Source organism: Papaver somniferum, chromosome 3, assembly GCF_003573695.1.
Source record: "Papaver somniferum cultivar HN1 chromosome 3, ASM357369v1, whole genome shotgun sequence".
NCBI lineage: Eukaryota > Viridiplantae > Streptophyta > Magnoliopsida > Ranunculales > Papaveraceae > Papaver > Papaver somniferum.
In genome coordinates this window covers 40,742,470-40,759,158 of record NC_039360.1, presented here as the reverse complement: position 1 = coordinate 40,759,158, position 16,689 = coordinate 40,742,470, and the positions used below count along the sequence as shown (strand labels likewise).

At 37.7% G+C, this 16,689-nt stretch overlaps 1 protein-coding gene across 1 annotated transcript; it reads left to right on the top strand.

Moving 5' to 3' along the window:
* The first annotated feature begins 10,925 nt into the window (after positions 1–10,925).
* On the top strand, positions 10,926–12,287 carry LOC113359339. Its single transcript, XM_026602991.1, has one exon. The coding sequence runs from the start codon at positions 10,926–10,928 to the stop codon at positions 12,285–12,287; it is 1,362 nt and encodes a 453-aa protein (XP_026458776.1).
* Positions 12,288–16,689: the final 4,402 nt, after the last annotated feature.

Below are 16,689 nucleotides of genomic sequence, written 5' to 3'. Positions count from 1 at the left end.
AGTTGATGTTCCATAATGAAGGAAAGTGTTTCACCATTACTCCCCGTATTTACTAACCTCCTCATCCTTATGACACTGTCTTGTAACAGGCGTACTGTACACCGCACGCTTTAAATCTCCAAACCAATACCCAATGAGCATCCCCCAGTTTGTGTTTATGTCTCGAGTGTTTTTTTGGAAAACACGTAGCATGTTGATGTTGTTTGGAAAGTTGAGCTTGGGAGACTTGTCGGCTCGGTGGTGACCTTCGACGGTCGAGATTTTGCATCTTGAGTATATGGATAGGCGTTGATTATTGCAAAACTTCGTTTGGTAGCAAGCGACATGAAAGCGTGGCCGGCATGGCCAAGCTAGGATTTTGGCATAGTTTAGGCGCGGCCAAAAATTAGGGTTTTGGCATTGTTTGGGGGCGGCCAAAAATCAGGGCTTGGCGTCGGGCCAAAGGTTTCCATGCGTTAGCTGGAGATTTTGGACGGCTAAGATCTGTATCTTAGATGGAAGGGTGGTCGTTGATTATCGCAACCCCTCGTTTTGGCAGCCAGCGTCGTTCATGGATTTGGCATGTGTTAGGCGAGGCCAGGCTAGGCATGGTTTAGGCGCGGCCAAAACTAGGTTTTGGCATAGTTTGGGCGCGGCCAAAACTAGGGTTTTGGCATAGTTCGGGCGCGGCCAAAACTAGGGTTTTGGCGTTGGGCCAAAGATTACCATGCGTCGGCTGGCGATCTTGGACGGCTAAGATCTGCATCTCAGATGGAAGGGTGGTCGTTGATTATCACAACCTTTTGTTTTGGCATCCAGCGTCGTGCATGGATTTGGCATGTTTTAGGCGCGACCAAGCTAGGCGTGGTTTAGGCGCGGCCAAAACTAGGGTTTTGGCATAGTTTGGGCGCGACCAAAATTAGCGTTTTGGCGTTGGGCCAAAGGTTACCATGCGTCGGCTGGCGACCTTGGACGGCTAAGATCCGCATCTCAGATGGAAGGGTGGCCATTGATTATCGCAACCCTTCGTTTTGGCAGCCAGCGTCGTGCATGGCTTTGGCATGTGTTAGGCGCGGCCAAAACTAGGGTTTTGGCATAGTTTTGGCGCGACCAAAATTAGGGTTTTGGCGTTGGGCTAAAGGTTACCATGCGTCGGCAAACGACCTTGGACGACTAAGATCTGCATCTCAGATGGAAGGGTGGTCGTTGATTATCGCAACCCTTCGTTTTGGCAGCCAGCGTCGTGCATGGCTTTGGTATGTGTTAGGCGTGGCCAGGCTAGGCATGGTTTAGGCGCGACCAAAACTGGGGTTTTGGCACAGTTTGGGCGCTGCCAAAATTAGGGTTTTGACGTTGGGCCAAAGATTACAATGCATCGGCTGGCGACCTTGGACGACTAAGATCTGCATCTCAGATGGAAGGGTGGTCGTTGATCGTTGTAGCCCTTCGTTTTGGCCACCGTGAAGGAAAGGCCGGCATGTCATGGTTTGCCATTGGCACGGCGGTGCGGCTGACATGGTTGGCATGCCTTGGCGCGGAGACGTGGCTGGCATGGTTTGCCATTGGCACGGTGACGCGGCTATCATGGTTGGCATGCCTTGGCACGGAGACGTGGCTGGCATGGTTTGTCATTGGCACGGTGGTGCGGCTGGCATGGTTGGTATGCCTTGGCGCGGAGACGTGGCTGGCATGGTTTTCCATTGGCACGGTGACGCGGTTGTCATGGTTGGCATGCCTTGGCACGGAGACGTGGCTGGCATGGTTTGTCATTGGCACGGTGGTGCGGCTGGCATGGTTGGCATGCCTTGGCGCGGAGACGTGGCTGGCATGGTTTTCCATTGACACGGTGGTTCGGCTGGCATGGTTGGCATGCCTTGGCGTGGAGATATGGCTGGCACGGTGACGCGGCTGGCATGCCTTGGCGCGGAGACGTGGATGGCATGGTTTGCCATTGGCACGGTGGTGCAACTGGCATGGTTGGCATGCCTTGGCGCGGAGATGTGGTTGACACGGTGACGCGGATGGCATGGTTGGCATGCCTTGGCGCGGAGACGTGGATGGCATGGTTTGCCATTGGCACGGTGGTGCATCTGGCATGGTTGGCATGCCTTGGCGCGGAGACGTGGCTGGCATGGTTTGCCATTGGCATGGTAGCATGAGAATTAGGGTTTGGTATAAATGATGTCGGTCAATGATAAGGGTTCTGCCGTGGAACATGACACATGTATAAAAAAAAAAGGTACCCTGGTAGTTCTTACGTAGGCATGCTGATTGATTAAATAAATGCGCTAATGGTCATAGTGACATCATGTCAGATGTATTGTTTTACGATTTTAACTCTAAGCTAAAAACCCCCATCAGTACTTGGTAACGAAGCATTCAATATTCACCTTTAGATGAAAACCCCGATTCAACCAAGCTAATATCTTTCAACCGTTAGATCTAAATTAGCTTGTTACACACAAATGAAATGTACCCTCATTTATGTTTATGTAACCGTACCCAAACGTGTACACCATGTTGGCTCACAAATAGTTAACCGAAGTTAGCCATATGATTACTCTCATATCAACCTTTTTCATCTTAACCATAACTAGTTCAAATGACTCAAATGAAACTAGTTAAAGAGCCGTTCAATTGTTATATTCTCATAGAAGTATACAAGAACACAATTGAAGCAAAATCGATTTGATTCACTTGAATCAATACATGAACATTATAGCCACGGTTTGCAAAGATTGCATTCCTTAATTTATAAATGTTTAGGTTCATGTACAAAACCGATTTTAGAAAGTAACCAACTCAAGTATGCAAACAGGTACGCATACTTAAGTAGCCGACCGAGTTTGGTTATGCCAGCACGCGTACGGGTGTGCATACCAATCCACACTTCCAAACTCCAGCAGAAATTCACGGACATGAGACTTCCGCCAGTATGCATACGGGTACACATACTTGCCCAGACATCCAACAACCGCTAGTACGCATACGAGTATGCATACTTCAGGTTCCCGGTTTTGGACTTACACACAAATGTGATAACAAACTATGTTTATATCCAAACATGGTTACATGATTCTAAGCTCTTTATTTCAATCACTGAAACTTTCTTAGAGGATGATAATAGCCGTTTTCACACACTATTAACATCAAAGAAATTTTCAAGATATTGAAATAATCATTAACGAAACATTCCAAGACTACACCAAATGATTGTATCACATAAACCATGTAAGATATTACTCGGCAATTTTCACATGATATAAGATGAACTTGGTCGAAGCGAAAGCTTTCCAACACATATTTCAAGAAATATGTAAGCGAGATAAACTTAGCTCGAAATCTCAAATGTGTATATAGAAAACTATATCATAATACGACTTATGTCTCAATATAGGAGATAGAGTAGAAATACACTTTCCAAATGATAGAGTAGAAATATACTTATCATAATACGACCTATAGCGTCCTCATCTTTGCCACATGGAGCTTTCTGACGTGTGAGTTTGTAGACGCGGAATGTTGGGCGAATACAAACCCACACGTTAGAAAGCTCCATGTGGCAGAGATGAGGATGCTAAGGTGGGCATGTGGTCATACAAGACATGATAAAATCAGGAATGATTTTGCCCTTGGTAAGCTTGGGGTAGCACGAATGAAGGACATACTTTCACAACACCGGTTACGTTGGTTCGGGCATCTTCAACTAAGACCACCTGATGCACTAGTTCGTTTAGGACGCATCACACAGATAGAAGGTAGGATACAACATAAAGGACGACCAAAACTGACCTGGGATGAACTGATTAAACTGGATTTGAAGAACCGAGGCTTGGAGAGATAGTTGGTGCTTCACAGAACTGCTTGGAAAACAACGATCCATGTGAAAGAGGTACGTACACGAGGTACATGAGCTGTCCCTATTACTTTTGATTCTCTCTTTTTAGTAGGATTGTCTAAACAGGGAGCGTAGGACTGTCCAAAGGTAACATTATCCAACTGTGTTGAACGTTAAGGACGACGTTATCGATGCATCTGGCGTCTTGCCTTTCGGGGTGGATTAAGGTATGCCTGGATTTCTCCTTTGACTAGGGTCACACTCTTTCGGGGCTACACCTTCAGCATGCGAACATGTAAAACTATCCTTTGGTAGGTCAGAAAGTGTCCCTTGCCCTGCCTTCTGGACATGGATGAAGTGGGCATGCTGCTTTAACGGTCGCGAATTCGTAAAACCAACTAGAGCGGTGTGATCGCTCCCTGTCCATCACACACGACACGAAATGTGTTAACGATTACTCTTACCATTGGGTAAGTTGCGTCTAGGCCTGCAGGCAGCCGGTGTAAAAACTTCGCCAGCATCTCTGGAGATAAGACCGTTACGCGGTTTATATCCGTCCGACCTGGTACTTGCTACTGGAAAAGGGTTTTGGTTTTGGTTTTGGTTAGATGAGTTTCTGTCTCCATATACCTTTTGTCGATGAAGTTCCACAAGCTCCCCTTAGTAGTTCTTCGTCTTCAAATGATGAACGTCGTGAAGTCTAAGATAAACTACACAATCTATATCCTAGTTCGAGATTTCTATAAATAGGCTAGAAATCAAGACTTAAGATACAAGCATCCCCTTTAATTCCACATCCAAACACCCCACAACGATATAGAAATTAAGCACAAGTTCATTTAAGAACTATCCCCTATTTGATGTCATTACGAATAGAACAACATGAGTGACCTTTCTTTATGAAAAAGAATGATTTTTTCATACATTAAAAAATCACATGGATTTGTGTCCTGAAAATCAACTTAAAATAATCTCAATGGAAATTACGAAAAGAAAGATAGTTTTAACCGGTATGACTCAACATAAGAAAATCTTATGGAGTGTGTAACGCAGTAATAACACAAAAGTGTGATCACAAGTTGATCAATACTGCGATGATATTATCAAAGAGTTTGCTTTATTTTCAGTTTATAAAAAACATAAGACATTTAACTTCGGAGCATATATGAAATATCAGCTCAATTCACGAAAATCCCAAAGGCACATCTATTTCATAAGACTTCTGCAATAATCAAACCAATAATGATTACATACTGCAAGTTCATCTTCCAAAAACTCTAGAATTTAAATAAATAAATCTAAAAACATGCAAGATGAAGAAATAGCTTGTATAATCACAAATTTTGCTATACCAAACCCTAGTTATCCTTCAAAAGTAAGAATAAATTCTCACAAGAAGTTTTCTAGAAAAATAGAAAATAAACCATATTTTTCCAGACTCTTCATCCGTATTGAGACCCTTGAATTTGTCATCAACTGTATCCACGAGCTCTTCAGAGAAAATATCCTTATTGAGAAGTTCACGAACATGAGATTTCATGAGAACTAGGTCAACATAAACCTTTTTCAACTAGTTTTCAACATGTCTAAACCTTTTAGCATTTCAATAAGTTCTGGTTTTGCTTCCTCAAATTGATTAAGAAAATTATAAACTACACCAGAAGAGATCATCTCTTCCCGTTCAACATCTTAATGATCATATGCAAAATACCAACTCACATCAGAAGGTTATTTAGGTGAATCAACAACTTCGTCATCCACCAAAGTTCTCTTGTTTCCTCTTGTTTCAATACCATCACAATTAAGAGCTTTCTTCATGCTTTCGAGGATTCATGATATAGGAGAAATGCTTGGGTGCGCAACCTTAGATGAGAATTCAATCAAAAATTTAAGGTATATAAAGGAGTTTGTAAAGAGGTATTCTCTGGGATGGCTGTCGGTTCGTGACCTATCTAGTCATTAGGGTTTAGTCACAAACTTTCGAGGGTAATTAAAAAACAATTTCCAAAGAGCAGATAACAATTTCTCAATACTGCAATTTTCTTTATTTTCTAAGACAAATATTATTCTTTCAATATCAATGCACTCTTAGCTCAATAAACGTGAGTTTAGAGAACACGAGAATTGTTATTCATGTAAAGATTTTTATCAGAGAATGTTTTAAATTTTTGGAGCTTGGCTCAACAAGATTTTTTTAACTTCGAGTATGATTGAAATTATCATAGAGAATATGAAAAGGTTGCAATATGAAAAATATTGTAGCTCATCACATCTAACTACTACATGAGATAAATCATTCATCTGTTACACAGTAATCCTTATCTAGCAGGATTTTTATGGATAAGGTTCCAAAACTTGTGCTAGTTTGCACAAGGGTGAGACATATGCTCACGAGAGGAATTATACTGCAGTTTAATGTTTTTACCTCTTTCACTTGCTAAGAAAATCATTTTGGAACGAGAAAAATATATCACAGAATTTTCTTTCATCATAATAAGAGACACGATTAGAATCCTTACCTGAGATTGCTTGCCTCAAAGAGAATAACAGTTTATCAATGAGACCCTTATATCCTGTAATGATCAAATTCATGTTATCTTGTTGAATCGTTTTATCATCTTACTCAGGAGGCATCTGAGTATCCTTACGAACCCATATCTATGAAGGTTTCCCTGTGTTCTTCTTGACTCGGTTTTGCATACTACCTTTTTGACTTGTTCGAATATTCGTGGACCATGAAATACTGACAATCCTAGAAGCAGATATGCTTGAATGTGATTTATCCCCAAGAGGTTTTGACATCCGAGCATCAGTCACTCCTTTCAGAATTAAATCTAAGGTTCTTGAAGGAGACCAAACTGATAGTTTTCCAACCTCGACTTACACTTTCTTTGAACATGTTCTTTAGTATTGCAGTAATAACACACACTTTTTAAGTTTCATTGAAACCAGAATATGTAGTTTTATCATACTCGTCTTGTAAAGAACTTTTTCTCCTTGGAGATACAGTTTTTTCTTCGTCAGAGAATTATAACTGATCCCTACTATCAATGTAATAGGACTTTGTACTGTGAAAATTTCCATTGACTCATCCACGAACAACCGAATAGTCTTTTTACAACATGACCTAGAGACTCATGCGGGTTTATGATTGCTAGAAATATGTAACATTCTAATTTCATGTTTTTTTTCTTCATGTTGGCACTTAAATATTTTTATAGTTCTAATACCAAAATAAATTTCATTATAGGTTGTGATTGGATTTTAATAAACAGAGATTTAAATGGATGTTTAAAGTAGATTATCGGGATATTTAATGGTATTGGTTACTTTTTCCTTCTCAAGATAGTCAGCTCATTTACAATCCTCTGTAATGAACTAGGTATGTGTTGGTTTAGTTTATATGGTCGACTATTTTCAAGAATAAATGATGTTTTTTGGGTATATACTCAAATAAATAAAGGGGAAGGATCCGTTGACATGGTTATGACATAATGCTGACATTTTAGAGTCATTTTCTCTACCAAACCCAACTGACAATGAATTTGTAGCTAATTTTTTAATGACATGTTCTTCTTAGAAGTATCTACACTCCCACCAAAAATGAGAGCACTCCGAGATGTATAAGACCACCGTCACCATTTTGAATAGGAAAATTTATTGTTTAGTCATAAGCCCATAAGGTTATTTATAGTAGGGTCCAACCGGATTTTACCTTATCCTAGGGTCCAAAGTTCTTTGAAAACATGGAAATGACTAATATACCCTACTGTTTAAATACGTGTGAAATAACATACTTCTACCAAATGGGGATTTTATTTATATGGAGGTCCAAATTTAATTAAAAGATACAAAGGACCAAAAATTTGAGTACATATCTGCTACATTGTTTACAAATTTAAGTACATATATGCCACACTGCTTACAAATTTGAGTACATATGTGCTACACTGCTTACAAATCTGAGTACATATCTGCTATACTACTTACAAATCTGAGTATATATTTGTTGCACTGCTACGTATAGAGTATGTATCCGTTGGACATATTGAACCTGTAAATGTGACCAGAATATAACAATATTAAAATACAACGACAAAACTAGCATCTATTTCAGTATTTCACATACGTACTCATGGATCAAACTAAAATAAAGTGGCAAAACTATGAATAAAACAGAATCAAAAAAAGTTTTTATCAGTACGATATTTACGTACTGCGAATTCATAAACTAAAAACTCAATTGCATGTCAAGAAGTGATGAATCTATGAATATAACTGAATCAAAGCACATACTTTAGTAGTTCACATACGAACTCATGGATCAAACAAAAATTTTTTTGGCAAAACTCTGAATAAAACAGAATCAAAAGAAGTTTCAACCAGTACGACATATTTGTACTGCGAAATTCATGAACTAAAACTCAACTGCATATCAAGAAGAAGTGATGAATCCATAAAATCTAACCGAATCAAAGAACATATTTCAGTATTCCATATATGTACTCCTGGATCAAACCAAAAAAATAAGAGAAAACCTATAGATTCATAGTAAATACAAAAAGAAAACAGTACGTCATATATGTACTGATGGTTAATACACAAAATAAAACTGAAAAAAATAACCAAAAACCATAAAAATATCAGATCTACTAATGAAATAAACATAAAACATGATTTTTTATTCAGATCTGAACTTGTTTCATCAAAATCCATCAGTATATCATATACGTACCGATGATTAATATACAAAAGCAACTCAAAAGCATATCAAAAACAACCAAAATGAAACTAAAATCAGCTGCATGTGCAAACCAAGTAATGAATCTATAGAAAAACAGAATCAAAACACTTTTTTTCTTCAGTATTCCATATATATACTTCTAGAAAGAAGAAAAATATCCAAAACTATGAAAATAACAAAATTAAAGCATAACTTTTCAATACATCAAATATATAATGCTGATTCATAATCTAAATTTCAGCTGCATGTGAAAAACAAGTAACGAATCTATGAAAAAATAGAACCGAAACACTTTTATTTGAGTATTCCATATATGTACTTCTGGATCAAACAAGAAAAATCTCTAAAACTATAAAAAACAACAAAAATAGAGCAGTATATTTCAGTATACCAAATATGTACTGTTGATTCATAGTCTAAAAATTAGCTGCATGTGAAGAACAAGAGACGCATCATGAGATCGAACTACCAAAACCGCAAAAAGAAATAATTGAAAATATCATGAAATCGATCGATTTTTCATGATTCGGTTGAGAAACAAAATAAAAACAAAGAAGAACTAGAGAAAAGATTACATAACGTACCCGTAAAATCACGAAACATCTTCACAAACCCCAGGTCTAAATTTCATAAGCGGCAGCAGCATAGAAGAGGAGAGGGAGAGAGAGAGAGGGAGAGAGAAAACAGAATTGAGAAAAAAAGAAAATTGAGAAAAGCTGGCTTTTATTTCTGTTATATATAGTGAAGGCTATTTTGGAAAATTTTAAAATGCACGTAATAGGTTACACACGTGTGCAGGACCTGGGCTTAAAAATTTGGGTCCGTTTTTCTCTTTTCCTTTAATTATGGACCTCCAGTTACTGGGTTTTAGTGGATGGACGTGCCACTAACTAAGAACACTATAATAATACCTATAGGTAATTCCTATTTTTGAGTATCAACCGTTGAAATTAAAATTTGTGGATGGTGAAGTTTCTTATTGCGAAATACTCTCATTTTTTGTGGGAATGTACAGTTTTATACGAGGAACATGAAAACAAAAATCTTAACTTCAAATTCGTTGTCGATTTGAGTTTCGGTAGAAAAAATGACGCTAAATAAATATTATAAAAAAGCTAAATACAGTATTAAATTTGTTAACAGCAAGGGATAGATGATAGTAGAGGCTACTTATATAAAAAACTAATCACAAATAGTTCCTTTTCCACTGCTATCTAGTGAGAGAGACTTGTATTCTGAAAGCTAGTAAGAGAGACTTGTAACCATCCCAACGATTTAGTGAATTACTTTTTTTTTTGATCGATAATTTAGTGAATTACTTCTTCCATGAACGTAAATTTAAATACCGGACTACCTAAAATCTCTTGTGCGTGACATTTACTCCCTCCGTCCCACTCCTAAGTGACCTATTTGAAATTTGCACAATTTTTAAGGCAAATAGGAGAGAGAGAGATTTCTAATTGTATTTTACATATTTATCCTTAAAAAATATTCTAATACCCCTTCCCTCCAATCTCCAACTTTTCAATCACAACATCAAATTTCGTACAGAAAACAGAAACCCACCATATCCGTTTGGTCGGGTTTTCGTTCTCATTCGTTTGAGTTTGAAAAATTCTAAAAATCACTTTGATCAATTTAGTTTTTACAAAATCAAAAGTATACTGAACTTTCAAAAACAAGGTTCCAAAATCAAATTGAGATCTCTCTTCACTCAGGAGATTCAATCTGAGATCTCTCTTCACTCATAAACTTCAGGTGATTCATATGTATGCATGTACTCCATCTGAAAAATCAACAAGAAAAGTTCATCAAATCTCCACCTGGAGTAAATTTCAAATCTGAAAAATATCAAATCAAATTCTCAAAGCAGGAGTACTGTACAACAGGAAATCAATTTGAGATTCAAAATAAACAGAACTTCTAAGGTAAATCTCTAAATCTTTACCTCACTTTGAAATCATCTTATCCAATAGTTATAGAAACTGCAAGTGTATTAGAACTATTATGACAATCGATTACAGACTACAGTACATTGATTACATTGTAACCATGGAGCCAAGCCAATTGTTGTGGATTTTAGACTAAAAGCAACTGTCATGTGTGATTGCTCAGATATTTATTGTGGTTACTTTGAGAGATAATCCTAAAGGTTTAAATCAACTACATTATCGTTTAATCTTCAACTGTAAGCAGCTTCCGAAGTTTTCGAGAGATAATCCTAAAGGTTTAGACCAACTACACCCTTATTTTACATCAAAGATTTTTATGGTCAAACATCAGACTACTTGTCCAAGGTTGCATTCATAAACTAATGACCTCTAACTGAACTAATTGGCAATACCTTTTGAATTAATTAAGGTGATGGTGATAATCAAGGAGCTGGAGGAAATAGAGTTCATTACGAACAACGAAGAACTGGAGGAGTACATGATGAACAACGAGGAGATGGATGAGATTGATTTCATCACAAACAACGAAGAAATGGAGGAGTACCTGATGAACAACGAAGAGCTGGAGGAGATGGAGTTCAGTATGAACAACGAAGAGATGGAGGAGATGGATTTAAACCCTTGTTTTCCAGAAACAATCACACATGTAGGAGAATCAGATGTTCCAACCAGAAATAAAAAGAATCTCACAAATGAACAACGTCTAGATATTTTCCATTTCTTATTGAAGGAGAGTAAGAAGGGACGACCGCAAAAACGCTCAGTCCCAATGGCAGCGCAACTATTTTCAACATCAGAATCTACAGTAAAACGTATATGGAAACGAGGAAAAGATTGTGAAGCAAAGAAATTACCTTTTGACGTGTCTTCACGAAATCCAACCAGAGTTCGTCCTAAACCCAAGAAGGTTGATTTCAGCAAGATAATGGAAATACCATTGCGAAGACGCACCACCATAAGATCCATTGCCGAAGCTTTGAACATGCCCAAGTCAACTGTCCATAGATACGTCAAGAAAGGAGCGATTAAAAAACACACGAACGCAATAAAACCAGCCTTCACAGTGGACACGAAGAAAGCACGGTTAGAATTCTGTTTGGGAATGCTTGATCTTATCCCTTACAAGGATAATATGATGACCAAGCCCATGTATGATGTTATACACATAGATGAGAAGTGGTTTTTTATGACAAAAGCAACAGAGAATTACTACCTTCATCCGGAAGAAACCGAACCATATCGTACATGCCAAAGTAAAATATTCATTAAAAAGGTAATGTTTTTGGCAGCAGTAGCTCGTCCTAGATTTGATGAGTTCGGAAATGAAGTTTTTAATGGAAAGATAGGTATATTTCCTTTTGTAACAAAGGAGGCAGCAAAACGAACGAGCAAAAATCGTCCGGCTGGAACACTTGAAGATAAACCAATTGAATCTGTGAACAAAGACATTACAAGAGCTTGTTTGATTAACAAATTGTTACCAGCCATTCGGGAAAAGTGGCCAAACTACAATGGGGAAACTATATACATCCAACAAGATAATGCAAAACCACATGTTAAAGTGGATGATGAAGAATTTTTAAAAGAAGCGGCAAAAGAAGGTTTTGATATTAGATTGAGATTCCAACCTTCACAAAGTCCCGACATGAACGTTCTCGATCTTGGGTTTTTCAGGTCTATACAATCATTACAGCACAAAGAGGCGCCCACTACTGTTGGCGAACTTTTATCGGCTGTGGATAAACATTTAATGAATTATGGGCACAAACTCTGAATGATGTATTCCTCTCGTTGCAACTATGCATGGTAGAGGTTCTAAAGCTTCGTGGAGGAAACAATTATAAATTGCAGCATATAGGGAAAAAGAAACTTGCACGCATTGGTGAACTTCCTACTCAAATCGAAGTGGATAAGAATTTGGTGAAGGATGCAACTAATTACCTTTCATGTTTAAGACATTTCTGCAAGGATGAGAGTATTGCTGGCGAAATACATGGCAACAATATCATTATGTAGTTTCTGCAACAAGCCTTCCAGCTGCTAGCATACATTGTGTTGGAGACTTGGAGTAGAATGGTTCAGTCAAATTTTTCATGTGGAATTATCAAAACAGAAAAGAAAAACAAACATGCATACTGTATTATTCAGATTTTTGGACATACCAGGAACCCGGCATCTGTAACATATGTAGCCTTCTCATGGTACCCTGAAATTTCCTTGACCTATCAAACAAACTTAAATGCGAAAAAAAAAAACACTTCGTAATGCCAAATGCCATATACAGGCGATTGCTACTAGGGAGGGTGCTAACGGGTTTATTACCTGCTCCACGCGCGGGAGAGAAAGTATCACATAGTGCACGAACCGTAAATGCATTAATCAAGACTCCTTTCATCACATTCCTCCAATTCAGAAGGTGCAGAAATCCTGACAAAAGTGTTGTCCCTCTTTTGAGCAATATTTTCAGCAACTGGGTTTAAGCCACGAAGCGGATGAACAACTTTAGTGCCAGCATTACTTAACCAACACACAGATGCAACTAGTTAGAGTACACAAATTGTATTTACAGTATAAAGACACACATATAGTAGCATGTTCAACTCACAATCCCATATAAACACACAAATTGTATTTACAGTATATACCAAACCAACATTCTGGTAGTATTGGTTTCCTCCCTTTCCAGTAACTTTAGAGCTACATTAAGACAAGTCATGGAATCAGTAAGAATACAAATAAGTATCAAAGACAAACATAACCAAAATACAGAGTAAAAGATTTTAGTTCTTCTCACCATTGAGAAAACTTGAAGTTGCTTCAAATAAGCCTTCTCTGTATCTATAGATCAAAAAATAAAAACCCAATTAAAACCATTAGTGGATACGGACAATCTACAAACTTAAGAATCAATAGCTTCAATCAGGAAACAAATGAAAACCCAATTAAAATCATTAGTGAATACAGAGGATATATAAACTTAAAAATCAAGAGCTTCAATTAGGAATCAGTTGAAGTAAACCGGAAACCAATTCAGGAAAAACAATACTTAAATCAAAACTATTACAAAAAAAATCAAGAGCTTAAATTTACCCTAAAAAAATTACATTTCTGAGATTGAAGATGACGAGACGGATGAGCCAAATAATTATCCAAAAGGGTAGTCACCCAATCACTAATCCAGAGATAGGGTTTGCTATATCATGGATTTCTTTCAAGCAGCAACAGCAACAACCTCTGTGAAGTAAAACCAACAAGACTATTCAGATCTGATATCAACTAAGAGAAGATGAAATAAATTCAGAAAAAGAGCAGAAGAAAATTTAGCTTCACCTCAATTAGGGAAGAGGTTTCATGGTGGAGATTTTCTTCCTAGTCAGTGAAGAGAAAATACAGTACAAGTTTTTCTTCGGAGAGAGTATTTCATAAAAGAGAAAATACAAATCGTATTTACAGAATAAAGACACACAGATGCAACTAGTTAGAAACAACATTGGATGTCAAAAATGTTACCTCATCAAGATGAATCTGAGTCACCTTGCTGCTGCATCTATTAGAAAATCTAAATACCCTTTTTCACCTTTCTTTTCCATCACTCTGTTAAACCATTTCTTCTCCATCTTTCTCTGCATAATCTTCGATTTCTATTGTATCCAGATTCGTAATCCAGATAGTTTTCTCTTTTCTTCTTCTTTTTAAACTTCGATTATATCGACCCTTTTCGAATCAAATAAAGGTTCACAAAATCATCAGACCACCAAACAAAAAGGGAAAAAAAAAACAACAAAAACCCAAGATCGTAAAAGACGCACCTTTGGAGTTAAGATCATTCCTTTGAGCTTGTAATCGATTTAGGTAACTAGTTTGCTGTTTTGGTCATAGTATCTCTTCAAACCTTCACCAAAAATGCAGATATATCAGATTCAGCTTCAACTTTGGAAGATCTATTCATAAAATCAGAAACCCACACAGAATAGGTTGAGTAATCTTTTTATCAGATTCAAATAAAACTGAAGATGAGAAGATGAAGATGAGAAGATGAAGATGAGAAAGGTGATGGCGGTCATCGTGGTAGAAAAAAGATTTTGTTTCATGGTGACGGTGGTGGTGGAGATACAACCGATGAAATGGAGAGTGAGAGTAAGGAGAAATGGAGACCGAGAGAGAGACGCGTGGAAAAATGCGTGAGATTTTGTGAGAAGGTTATTTTTGGAAATTTGTCCCATTTATTTGCAATAGGTCACTTAACAGTGGGACAAAATTAAAAATCAAATAGGTCACTTAGGAATGGGACGGAGGGAGTATTATCTATAACTCCATCCACTTGATGAAGAATCATCGTGAGCCATATGGAGCCAAAACAGGCTTTTGGCCATAGCAGATAGCAATGAACCACCAGGTCCACCACATTCTTATCCCATTTATTCATTTTTTTCCTCACTCTTAAACCTTTCTTCTTCTTCTTCTATCTTAAATCTCTTTGAATTTCGAAATGCATTGACGTTTTTCAGATATTACGTGTGGCCGCTGACTGCCGAGAATGCGATAACGATTATACACTAACGGTGCCCTTCTAGCTAAATATAAAATGCTAGAAACGGGTGATGTTAACTGTTAAGTGCGGTTAGGCTGGCGACTGAAACTGTGTCGTGGAACATAGTGATGTTGCCAAGGAAGAAGACTGTTACACTTGCATAAGTTTACCCTTTGATACCTACTAGCAAGGTAAAGGTTTTGCCCATGATTTGGGAGTTGGAACTGGAAGCGGAATTGTGGCAAATGAGACTATTACTCGTAGGTTTTTGTTTCTTCTTCTTCGAGAAATAACAAATGAATCGAATTTCTTCAAAATTTTGTGCGTGCAGAGGATCACTCTTTAGAACAAATCCATCTACAAGATGGTCATCAAAAACCATATCTTCTTCCTCATTAATCTCGAAAAATCCATCCTATTCAAACCTAATAATCTCATCATATCGCAAGTTATACGATGAGTTGGTGGAAGAGCTTATTTGTGATGTTCATTGTGAAGTGTTCGTTGCTCTGGACAACATAGAATCACGTAAAGTACCTCCTCGTGATGCTGCCAAGATCCCGGCGGAAACATTTAATGGCTTAATGAAAATTTTGGGTCTTGACGATGTGAGCCCTTATCCGACTCACCTATTCAAATTTGCATCAGAGATATTTCGTTTGAGAGAGAACGTTTTTTTTTACTTCAAAGGGCAAATTTTATTAAAAATAGTTCAAGTCACTAAAGTATTGACAAGAAACAAGAGAAGGGATCAGTGAAAAACTGCCTCCCAGTTATAAATAAGAGTTGAAAGAGAAAGATTATGGAAAATATCTGTGTTTAAAGCCCAAGTAAAACACAAACACTTAACTGTAATAACCAGTTGCTTAGTATTTCTAGAATGGTTGTTGTACATCCTATTGTTGCGCTCTTTCCATAAAGTCCACCAGATTGCAAAGGGCAGCATGCCCCAGAATTGCTTTATCCTATTAGAATTCTTCTTCACTCCCCACTCCCATAGATTCATTTTCACATTACCAGAAAGTATCCAATTAACTCCAAAACTTCTAATGAAATAAGACCAGATTGCAGTTGCAGTTTTGCAGTGGAGAAAAAGATGCTCAATTGTTTATATGTGTTGATCACACATTAAACAATAATCATTCTGAACTAGACCAGCCCTCAAAAGAGTATCAAGTGTTGGAGCCCTGTTATAGCAAAGAGTCCACACAAAAAAGGAAACTTTCAATGGCACTTTTGAGTTCCATAATTGCTTATCAGGAAATCTCAACAGACCTCCATCCTCTGGTGCTGAATAAGCAGAAGCCACTGAAAAAGTATCACCATATCTCCAGGATCTAATATCATCATCCACATTTACTGGTGGCTCACCAATTAATTGTAAAAGATTAGCTACATCTAAAATTTCCTGCTCATTTAAATTTCTTGAAAACTTGAAATCCCAAGAACCATCTGCAGTAACCAAATCCTTCACCATAACTAGTTTAGCTTTTGAGATTTTAAACAAATTAGGAAATAGATTCCTAAGAGACCTATCACCCAGCCACAAATCTTCCCAGAACTGAATTGAGATACCATTCTTTACTGAGATAAGTGAACCAATTCTAACAAAATCTCTAGCTTTGAGAATACATGCCCAAAGACT